Source organism: Mizuhopecten yessoensis, unplaced genomic scaffold (assembly GCF_002113885.1).
Source record: "Mizuhopecten yessoensis strain PY_sf001 unplaced genomic scaffold, ASM211388v2 scaffold1375, whole genome shotgun sequence".
Classification (NCBI taxonomy): Eukaryota; Metazoa; Mollusca; class Bivalvia; order Pectinida; family Pectinidae; genus Mizuhopecten; species Mizuhopecten yessoensis.
Genome location: NW_018404015.1, coordinates 750,631 through 762,838, shown reverse-complemented (window position 1 = coordinate 762,838; position 12,208 = coordinate 750,631). Strand labels below are relative to the sequence as shown.

Genomic DNA, 12,208 nt, shown 5'->3' with positions numbered 1-12,208 from the left:
TCAGTGTTTGAATTATTGACTTGTCAGTGATAACATAATTAATTGACTCAATCATATTTCAGTTAAATATTGACTTTTCCTTATTTGTAGCATTGATTCAGTGTTTGAGTTATTGACTTGTCAGTGATAACATAATTAATTGACTCAATCAAGTTTCAGTTAAATATTGACTTTTCCTTATTTGTTGCATTGATTCAGTGTTTGAGTTATTGACTTGTCAGCGTTAACATATTTAACTCTATCGTGTTTGATTTAATGAGTTACTTGCGTATAAATCATTTACACTTGTATTGTTCTCCATGTTGAGTAAAACACAATGGTTTTTTCCTGTTTTAATTTGACACAACATTTGTGGTTTTTGTAACAGGTAGGAGCAGAAGAGTTCCACTATGTAGACTTCTGGTCATCTGTATATACATGGGGCGGTGGACCACTGCCCGGGGACGGAGATTTTGTCATCATCCAGCCTGGTCAGACTATCTATTTAGACACAACCACTGCCATCCTCAAAATACTTCTTATTCAGGGAGGACAAGTCATAGTGGATGATAGCCAAGATTTGGAATTGAATGCAGAAATTATCCTTATCACCGATGGTGGTCTACTTCAGGTAAATTGATTTTTAAATATTTCCCGAAAAATTATGTAAGTTGAATAACATGTGTTTCAGTTAAGGCTGTATATATGCTATAACTTACTGTGATATCTTTTTCTTTTCTGAAAGATTTCCACACTTCCTGCTGTACTTTACAAGTCGGAAACAATGGTCTTATTTCCTCCTTCAGTTAAATTGTTCTTCATTAATTCCCGAAAACTTCTGTAAGATGTATAAAATGGTGTTTCAGTTAAGGCAGCTGTATGCTATCTTACTGTGCCACCCTTCTCTTTTCTTTCTGAAAGATTTATACACTTATGTTAGCAAACAGTTGAACGCTGAATGAGCGAATGTACTCGGTACCAGGAAACTTTTGCCGAGTCAAATAAAAAAAAATTGCCCTTCACAGGTAAATTAGTATTCTCAATGTAACTACAATACTACGAACTATTAACTCATTCACCCCTGAAGACACATTTGAACCCTTCCAATTCAAAGGTTGGAATTGTTCATTATGAAATGTCAGGGGTGAATGAGTTATTGTTCACTATCATGATGAATTAAGCCCTCATCCTCATTGCAGAGGCAAAATTTGGAAAACAGCAAAAAAGGTACTTGTGTACGATATAGATAACTATAAGGGAAACAGCTCCAAATGCATCAACGTACGGTAGAGACAACTAAAGTTACATAGGGGTAAAAGGGTTAACTGATGCAGTCCAAAGGGATTATTTTGCATGTTGAGAATATCACAATGGCATTTATTGGAAGTAATTGCTATTTATTACGACAAGATATATATTGAGGCATACAAAAGTTGTTAGACGAAGAAAAAAAATAAAAATGGATTTTCAAAACGAATGATGCTAACTTTTGAAGGTGCAACTGTACTGTAAAGGGCAGTGCTATGAAGTACTGTCACAGAATTAGACGAATTATAACACATGTGTTTGTTTTTGGCCACTAGGTGGGAACGGAGGAAAACCCCTTTTCTCACAAAATGAATATCACACTACATGGACATGTACGCAGTAAAGAGCTCCCCATATATGGTACCAAGGTGCTGGCCGTTCGGGAGGGCACCCTGGATCTCCATGGTAAAAACGATAATCTGAATTGTCTGTGTATCAAATATGATTATATAGGTCCTGTACCTGTACATTACACCAGTGCATGTGTAGTATCAAAGGGTTACTAGTCGCATGGTGCAGCAGATAGCACACTTGCCTTTCACCTAGGCGGCCAGAATTGAGTTCTGATCTGGGATTATAAAAGTGAAAAAAAATTGTGTGAGGAAATGTTTGGGTTTTTTTACCTTTAAAACCTATCCTGATGGGGAAATTTTAGAGCAGTTCTGAAATCTACATACATTTTGGCATGTGGATATTTAAGTGTTAATTTACTCGGCACGAAAAATGTGAACATTTCCAAACTGAAAAAGTTCCCACTAGAACAGTATTTGATTATTTCTAAACAAAAAGTGATTGGGCATGGAAGAAATGTTTTGTTGATATTTCAAACATTCTAAATATTTTTCAGATATGTGACATGTTGTATTTTAACTATTAAAGGTAAACCAACGTTAATCACCTGGACCATGCTCGCAGAAACTGCTGCTGCTGACACCGATTCCATAAATCTTGAAAAAGCTGTTGATTGGAATATTGGCGACACGATCGTCATAGCAACAACTGGAAACTCCAAATCTCAGATTGAAACTGAACAGAAAACCATCAAAGACATTTCTGATGATAAAAGGACCTTGACCTTGGACTCTAATCTCAAATATACCCACAGTGGTGTGACAAAAACATTTGGAACTGGTTCAAATACATACGCTGTCGACATTAAAGCAGAAGTGGGACTTCTAACACACAATGTTAAAGTTCAGGGCAGCAGGAATGGAGAGTGGTCTGAAAAAATTGAGGCGTGTCCGGACGGCTTCAATGTCGGTAAGTTCAAAGTTGATAAGTGTTTTATTTGACAGAGGTTAGTTCTGTTAATACTATTTCATGTAAGCTGCCTTTTCAGCTTGTCTATCACAACTTTTACTAAAGCTGACAAATTTAATGCTTGTTAAAAGACTCTTAATTGAGATTTAAATTTAAAAAAAAATAATCTGGTTTTGAGATGTTCCCCAGTGACTGTATCTTTTGGCTTTCCTGTCTTAGGCATTCAGCGCCGACATTTTAGAATGTACCCAGGTACTTGCATGGTCACGAGTATGATGCACTACCCGTCTCACACGATGCCCATAAACCGGTTATCATTTCGAAGGCTGAAGGCGCTGTGTCAATTGTCTGTCTGTCAACACTTCCTAAAATAGCTACTTGTCCAGAACGGCCTGGTAGATTTTGACTAAATTTGGTCTGAAGCATCCTTAGGCCAAGGGCACTCAATATTGCATAAACATTGGGTGTGGTTTCCCTCAGGGCAGAAGAGCAGGGCTCAACAGGAAAATAGGGGTAAAATTGATAAATTCTACCATAGGGATTCTACCATAGGAATAAAGGGATTTTATCCTAATTTTGTATGTAGCATCCTTGGGCCATGGGGATTCAATTTTGTAGAAATGGTTGGTGTGCCCCAAGGGCACTCAATTTTGTATATTTTGTTTGAACCCCCTGAGGGCAGAGGGGCAGGGCCCAATAGGGGAAATAGAGGTAAAACCTTTGAAATCCTTCTTCTACCTTAGGGATTAAAGGATTTTATCCCAATTTGGTCCCCATCAAGTTGTCTAGTGATACCTTTTACTATTGATTAAAAGAAGATGGCCAACAGATTGCTATCTTTGATTTTGACATTTGAAGTTTGTGCTAGCTATATCTCCAGAAGTACTGGATGGATCTTTCTGGAATTTCATATGTACATACAGTACATATCATAGAGTGCTATATATTTACCTTATATCAATGACTTTAAACATATCCAGTAGAGTGATAAGGCCCTCTTGACCTCTTGTTCTTATAGGTCTTTAATGGCACAAGCTTCTATTTTGGCGACAATTCAGGTTTATCTTAATTGTATTTTTTATTTTTTTATTTACAATGATTAGTAACCATACGTCTATTTCTGCCACCTTTGTGATACCTCCTGTCTTTTGTCCACAGAGGAATTTGCCACCCAGACATGTTTCCAGGGCCGTTTTGGTGAAGAAACTGGCAGTGATCAATTTGGCGGGCATATTATCATACACAGCCCAACACCAGACTCAGGAGGAAGCAAAGGCCGTATTTCATATGTGGAGTTAGATTTTATGGGTCAGGCATTCAGATTAGGACGCTATCCAATTCACTTCCATCTCCTTGGCGACAAATCAAAAAGTTACGTCCGTGGAGTTGGTATCCATGAAACTTTTAACCGTGCGGTGAACATACATGCTACACACAATGTGCTGATTGAACACACCGTCGTGTACAATATCATGGGTGGTGCTATCTTCCTGGAGGACGGCATAGAGACTGGCAATATTATCCAGTACAATCTTGCTCTATTTGTCAAACAGAGCACAAGTCTGCTAAATGATGACGTCACTCCAGCAGGTTTTTGGGCCACGAATCCTAACAACACAATCCAGCACTGCCATGCTGCTGGCGGTTCTCACTTCGGATTCTGGTACAGCATGCACGAGCACCCGAAGGGTCCATCATTCACCACCACTGTCTGCCCCACGAATGTCCCACTAGGAATCTTCTACAATAACACTGCTCACTCGTTGGGCTGGTTTGGTCTGTGGATTTTCCCTACTTTCACACCAAAAGTAGGGGGTGGTTGTGATTCGACGAACCAACAAACCGCCCACTTTCGTTCGTTTAATGCTTGGCATAATGATAAAGGTGTGGAAATGGTAAACACCGGTTATGTCCAGTTAAGTAACTTTTATGCTACAGAGAATCTAAATGCTCAGATCGAGATAAAAATTCTCATCGAACCAGAGGGATTAGTCCCTTCCAATGGGGCCTTAATCAAGGATTCGCTAGTTGTGTGCCACGCGTCACTGATAGGTGCTTCTAACTGCACAAAGGGAGGCATTGTGATCCCATATGGACCTGGCCTGCTGATAGACAACGTGACATTTGTCAACTTTGACCGGAGCGACAGTTGTGCCTTCTCCTGGGCGAGAATCGATGGAACATGTGGGGACAATTGTGTCGGTTCCACCCATAAAACTGCTGCTCTGACCTTCATAAATTCTCCAAGACGTGTCTGCTATGAGTGGTTGTTTGAGGGAGTTCTTGAGGATCTCGATGGCACCTTGTGTAGCAGTGCGAACTGTAAGGTTATACCCACCACAGGAACTCTTCCACCCAGTTGTGGAAATTACCAATACGGCAATACTCTTGTACCAGTGAGCAAGTGCCAGGCGGCTGTCAAATTTCATAGGTTCGGTTTTAATAATCTATTGCCCAACAGTGCATGGTACAAGGACGTTCTTTTCACCAATGCTCATGGAGTGTCTGCAGTTCCATTCAAAGATAAAAGAATTACAAACAAGAATGGCTGGGTAGCACAACTCGTCAGTGGAGAAACGTATACTATGACATTTAATAACTCTGCCCCAGTCACTAATATCAGCTTCACTGGACAAATGGACGATGTCAATGTGAGTTAATGCATCTTTTTTTCATCTCCTAATGTTTTTGAAATTTAGACATGGTGATACACTGCACTGTGATATGCAGATGTGCAATAGGGGTTTTAAAAGTTTCTAAAGTCAAAGTAAAGGTCACTGTTACTAAAAATAGACCATGGGGTTTATGGTCCTTAACTTGGAATCAAAAAGCCAATCTTTTGAAAGATTAGTTGATGCAAAATGACATTTCAATCAATAGGGGTATTCAAGTTATTACGGTCAAAGTCGAGGTCGATGCTACTAAAAATAGACCATTCAGGATATGGTCCAGCACAGGGCAGGGCCCTTGCTGACCTGTGTGTGTTCTTTGTTGATACCAAAGTCTATTGGATTAATTTGAATATTCCACAACAATTAATAGTTACTTTTGTATGCCATGAGGGAAGATCTGTTCCCAAGGTTAACTCATTCAACCCTGAAGACACATTTGAACTCTCCCAATTCAAAAGTTGGAATAGTTCATTATGAAATTTTAGGGGTGAATGAGTTAAGAAAAACACATTTCTCGGCCATAATAGCGTACATTGGAGTCATAAAGTTGGGTGAAACCTGAGTATATCTGGAGAAAATCCAAAACATCAAGCAGATAACACTGTTCCTTCCCATATCTAATTAATAGGGCTGCATCGATAGATTAACATGACGATATGACACGTATCGCGATACACATAATCACAGTACAAAGCAATGAGGAAAGATATGTTGCAAACTTTTAATGGCAATATTACAACTGAAAATAGACTTGGTCCAAAATGGGCATGACTTTAAAGTTTCGCATCATTAATTCACATTTTTTCGACGTGCATGCCAAGCTGGAGCTGTCGCTTGCCATGTTGCAACAGATACGAGGGGACTAAATTCAGAAATGACGAAATCCTGAAATATCGTAGGTGTATCTTGACCTCCCAAAAATAGACATATATCGCACAGTATTCAAAATATTATGATATATCGTTGCACAATATATCGTTGCAGCCCTACTAATTAGGGATTCTCTGAAAAATATATCACAACATTCTTACTCAGTTCTGGATGGTTATACTTTTCTGAAGCCATTTGTCACTATAATTATTGTCTTTTAAAACCAATATTTCTGTTTGTAGACTGACGACTTCATAATTTTGGTTCTGCCAGTAAAACTGAAACCAGACCGGTTGAAGATCAATGAGGACAAAGGATTCATTGTTCCTTCCGAAACGCCTCTGGACACGAGCGCCATCACTGGGAGCAGCTGGTATTTCAATGATAACAAAAAGGAAGTGGAAATTTTGAGTAAGTCATCTGCTTGAGTAAGAAAATCTCATTTACACATTTCAAAACCATCGTTTTCAAATTTCCTTTATTAATTCTTTATAACACTGATTTTTATTTCAGAAAAAGTATTTTATAGATATGAGATTAAAAAAACAACCTTTCCCACTTTTTATGTCTGTTCAGGTCATTTCTACTTAAAAATACGGTAGTTCACCATTTTCTTAATTTACAAAGATAACTCTGACTTGGTATAACTTAACTCTTTCATCCCTAGGTAACTTGAGTAGACTCTACTATACATTCATTTGGATGAGTCCATTATGGTCTTCTACTTCTACTTCTAAATGGTACTGACCAACTTCAACAATTTGAAGATAAAATGTCAGACGAGGAGTGAAATATGGAAAGAGATTATTTTTAAAAGATACGAGATGGTCTAATTTGCGTTTGAAAAGTGACGGTAGAGGGCTGATTTGAATAATTCCGTTGTGGGGCTCGAAATAATGTCAGGTGGGAGTTTATTCCACTTGGGTATAGTTCGAGGGAAGAATGATGCCTTTCTGGTCTGGGTTTTTGAGTGGGGAATTTGATACGAAAACTGGTGGTTTGTTCGGGATTTTCTAACTGTAGGGATTAATCTGTCTGATTTTACGATAGCGAATTTCTGGTTTACAATGTTATGAATGCATGGTCAGACGAGCATCTCTACGTCTTTCTGCTAGAGGGTGCAGCTTTAGGTGGTCCAACATTTCTGACACACTGGAGGTACGATGGTTGTACCTGTGCTTAATTATTGAGCACATAGCGTGCTGCCCTTCGCTGGACCATTTCTAACTTGTCAATATTTGTTTGGGTGTGAGGGTCCCATACTGTACAGGCATACTCAAGTGATGGTCAAACTAATGATTTGTATGCCTGTACTTTGGCTGATGTTGAGCCAATTTTAAGATTTCGTCTTAAAAAGCCTAGCGTAGAATTTGCTTTTGGGCAGATAGTATTTATATGTGAATGCCATTTAAGGTCAGATGATAGTGTTACACCCAGATACTTGCCTGACGAAGTTGTTTCAGTATGTGTCCATGTAAAGTATAATTATTGACTATTGGAGTTTTGTTTTTAGTCAAGAAATTAACTGGGTCCCAAAACTGACCCCTGGGGTACCCCGGAATGGACATCGACAAAATCAGACTTCTCCCCTTCAACTTCTACTGTCTGAGTTCTACTGGTCAGGAAACTCTCGATCCAGTTTGCGACATTTCCACGTATACCATAATGTTTTTGTTTATGGTTTAGGAGAGAAACACTGACCTTGTCGAAAGCCTTAGCAAAGTCCATTATGAGGATAACTGTTTGGCGTCCCTCATCAAGATTCTTTGAGATGTCATCCACAAATTCAAGAAGTTGGGTTTCGCATGATCGCGATTTGCAAAAACCATGTTGGAACGGATACAATATGTTATGGGTATCGGCATGGGTCATGATAGTTGAGACCACAATGTGTTCCATAATTTTGCTACAGATACAGATCAGAGATATGGGCCTGTAGTTTTCTGGGTGAAATTTTGGACCCTTTTTATAAGCAGGTAATACATTTGCATATTTCCAGTCTGAAGGCACTATGCATGTTTCCACAGACTGATTAAATATTAGGGTTAATATCGGGGCTATTTCTGTTGCAAACTCTTTTAGTACTCTGGGTTTGATGTCATCACGGCCCGAGGCCTTGTATGGATTTAATCCTTGGAGCAGTTTTAAGACGCCCTTTTCATGTATAGAAATTTCAGGCATGGCAGGGTATTTATCGTGAGTAGGCATGTTGCATCTAGTGCAAAACTGCTGGTCGGTAAAGATTTCAGGAAGAGTAAAAACAGATTGCAATTGTGCGTTTAGCATCTGGGCCTTGGTGGTTATATGTATGGTCATAAACAAGTTTACCGTCCTTTTTCAGAGGAGCTATGCCATTATGGTCTGATCTTTTGGATTTTATATATGACCGAAACCGTTTTTTGCTGGAAAATTTGTTAGCATTGGTTGTGTTTTCTGGGGTGATGATATTATCAATATGGCTCCAGTAAGATGTTCGGAGTTTTCTCTGTATATGATGTTTCAGGTTTTTATACTTATTTTTTATTTCAGTGTCTCCTGATTTTTTTGATCGTTTGTACAATCTATTTCTTCTCCTGATAAGTTTCTTTATGTCGGGGGTAACCCAAGGTAGGCTGGGTTTTGTCTTAACTATCTTGGTCTAAAGTGATGAAAGGGTTAAAAAGGGTTACTACCTAATAGTAGTTAAATTATCACCAAGGACTAAGAAATAATTAAAAACGACTAAGCTCTTAACTCTTCCTGAGTATTTTCAACTTATTAAAATTAAATAATTTAACAACATTTACTATGGCATCAATTGATGGTTGCAATTTAGGAATGTCCGCTAAATTACATCCCATACGGCCAGTGTACGGTCAGTAGTACAATAAAATGGTATTAGGCAAAGACTACTATTCACTTAAGATTTTTAGTAATTGCCTATTCACTCATTTACCCCTGAACTTTCATAATGAACTATTCCAACCTTTGAATTGGAGGAGTTCAAATGTGTCTTCAGGGGTGAATGAGTTAAATGACTATTGTTAAGTGTATTGCCTTAGTTTCCTTTCGTCACCCTGGTAAGATACTAGCCGCTTCCTACCGACTTGGCTAGGGAGTCTTTCTCTTTAGCTCACTTGGTAGAGTGTGAGACAAGTAAGCCAGAGGTCCCGGGTTTGACTCCTGGTGGAGGTATTAAAAAAATTGTTACATCTTTTACATTGGTGCCGATGTGGGGACACAGTAGATATGACAAAATAAAAATACTAGCGATACTTGCAAGGAAACGCTTTGACCTCTGGAAAATTAGGGACGAGTTCTTTTCTGGAGGTGGGGAGTATGTCACTCTTGTAAAATATACTAGCCGCTCCCTACCAACTTGGCTGGGAAGAATGTCTATCTCATTCTGTAAAGTGTAAGACAAGTAAACCAGACGTCCCCGGTTTGATTTCTGGCGAAGGCATTGAAAACATGACGACCCCTGTTGCATTGGCACCCACATAGGGACCTGGGTAATATTGACAAACAATATATATTTCAGCTCTGGCGACATCGAAGTTTCCATGGACCTGACGTATTGTGTTTTGATATATACTGCATATCACAATATTATAACAATATGTTCTTAAAAATGATTTTTATTTCATTATTTTTTATTTCATTGTTTTTTATTTCTGAGCTGACTGTCAAAGGATTGTAAAATCCTAGTTTTGGTCAGAAAAGAATCTATTTAATACTAGTGGTGTACCGATAATCGGAAACATCGATTAAATCGAGTTTGAAAAGGGTCGGATCCAATAATCGATTTTGCTGATGAAAGATTGATTATGTTCAATTGTATTGTAATCCTTTTCTAACTTGAGCAGACGCAACATCTGCACCGACATTATAAATTTGGTGGTTAATATAAAAGTGGAATTGTATATGATAAAAAAGCGGAATTGCTTTTTGTTGCGTCCCTTGTATTCGTTTCGTATAATATATATACATCCGCATTTTGTATCAACCGAAACTGCCATATTTGAAAGCTTGTAAAATGAAGCTAGCAGAGTGTTTTACGTGATAAATTATTATTAATATGCTATGTTATAGTGATTGGAGTATTCAAATGGGGGTAATGAATACCTAAACTGTGGGTACACCTAGTTATCATCAAGTTTTGAGTAAAAAAAAAGAGACATATAATAGAATCCTTCCTTCCGCCTAGATTTCGGAAACGAGTATTTTCTCATCAGTTAGCACAATTACATCAGATAATAAATTGGCCAGCCTGTTATGTTACATGAGTATAGGTCATTTAAACTGATAATCGATTATCAATCGATTATGGAGTTCCAATTATCGATCGATTATGGAGTTTCGATTATCGATCTTGAATATTTGACCGATTCCCAGCACTATTACTACACATCCGCTGTCTTTTAATAATTGTTTTTTTAACTAACTCAGTTTCAGGGAAGGATTTAAGTAATGGAGGAACAAGAAAAAAGCGAAGTTCGCCCAGTGTGAAATCCAATAACCAGACATATCCTGTGAATTTGCAGGCATACACATGTTTTTACACAAACTGTACTCCTCCCCCGGACCCCAACACAGTCCCTCCTGCAGCTACGCGACCAACTAGCGCTGTCCTCTGGTCCAGTCCAGAATCTTGGAGTTGGCTTGGCAATACCCTCCCTGTTCCCGGAAGTGACCTCACCATACCTAGCGGTAACACATTTATGACACATTGGTTTGGTTTGTTTGTGTTTTATGTCCTATTAACAGCTATGGTCATTTAAGGAAGTGCCAGGTTTTGGTGATGGAGGGAAAGCCGGAGTTCCGAGAGAAAAACCACCGACCTACGGTCAGTACCTGGTGACTGCCCCACATAGGTCTCAAACCGCGACCCAGTGGTAGAGAGCGAGTGGTAGCAGGATGGCAAACGCCTTGACCACTTGGCCAGTCTGCAGCCCCCCATTTATGACACATATCAAAGTTTTACTTTATACACAAACCATGTACGTATTAAACGTGTCGCAACATTTCAAGACTGACTGGTCCCTTTTTCAAACTATAACTGAGTTCGCAATTTGTATTTTTTACCTGTGCAACGATGTGACAAAATTACATGTTTCTCATTTCACTCTTACCATGACGGTTCGCTTACCGATAGACTTAGAGTGTATACACTGCACCGATAAGGCTACTGCTGGTAGGAACAGGTATCTTGATAATTTTATATGTTCATTGTTTGTGTATAAAGTAAATCTTTGCCATTACATATTATGACAGATTATGACGCCTCAATTTCACACAAATGCATAGATCAAATTTAGATCTGAATATTTACACACCAAGTTAAAGTATTAAACTCACTCACTCAGAGTGTGATCAGGACTGAGCCAGCAATTTTTGTCCAATCAAACTTTCACCCTTCACATTTAATTACTATATGCATGTTATCTTGTTAATACTTCCGGTATGTTCACTGTATATGATAAATTTCCCCTCATCAGAGAGGGGCGAAAAAGGCGAATATTAAGAGTGTGAAAAATGTAAATATTAAGATTGATATGGGACAGTGCAAGTCACAGTTGAAGAATTTGAACCAGAATCCAAGGTTTTGCTGATGTTCAGAGATCAGGTAGAATTTAGCCCTAAAAAAGGTAGACACTGTTAGTCAACTACAAGACGATGGTGCTATATATGTTGTCTATTATATATTATGTTATCTTCAGCAAATTTGTTCAAGTCGAGGCTCTTCATTTTTAAATTATGGAAATAAACTTTGCAGAGTAGTTATCTCTCTCTCACACAAATTATCTGTCGGCACTGTTCATCTTTTATCTTTATGTCCCTTATACAATATTTGAAAAAATGTTTACCACTTTTACTAATATCTATAATTCAAACTTTGAAGATCAACTTTTGAAGACAGACAAATTTCTCAAATTGTCAAACTTTCGACAAAGTCCAGATTTTTTAGGTCACCTGAGACAAAGTCTCAAGTGACCTATTGCGATCGCCTTTTGTCCGTCGTCGTCCGTCGTCTGTCGTGCGTCCGTAAACAATTTACATTTTCGACTTCTTCTCCAAAACCCCTGAACCAATTTCAATGAAATTTTGCAGGGACCTTCCATGGACAAAGGTCAACAAAA

At 38.4% G+C, this 12,208-nt stretch overlaps 1 protein-coding gene across 4 annotated transcripts in view; it reads left to right on the top strand.

Moving 5' to 3' along the window:
- LOC110460469 (fibrocystin-L-like) overlaps positions 1-12,208 on the top strand; it is a 106,419-nt gene that overhangs the window by 71,443 nt on the left and 22,768 nt on the right. For all 4 annotated transcript variants that reach the window (XM_021513410.1, XM_021513402.1, XM_021513418.1 and 1 more), the window contains 6 exons: positions 368-610; positions 1,563-1,692; positions 2,167-2,547; positions 3,706-5,198; positions 6,332-6,500; positions 10,518-10,778. In XM_021513410.1, coding sequence (XP_021369085.1) covers positions 368-610; positions 1,563-1,692; positions 2,167-2,547; positions 3,706-5,198; positions 6,332-6,500; positions 10,518-10,778 — 2,677 coding nt within the window. The remainder of the gene's footprint in view (positions 1-367; positions 611-1,562; positions 1,693-2,166; positions 2,548-3,705; positions 5,199-6,331; positions 6,501-10,517; positions 10,779-12,208) is intronic.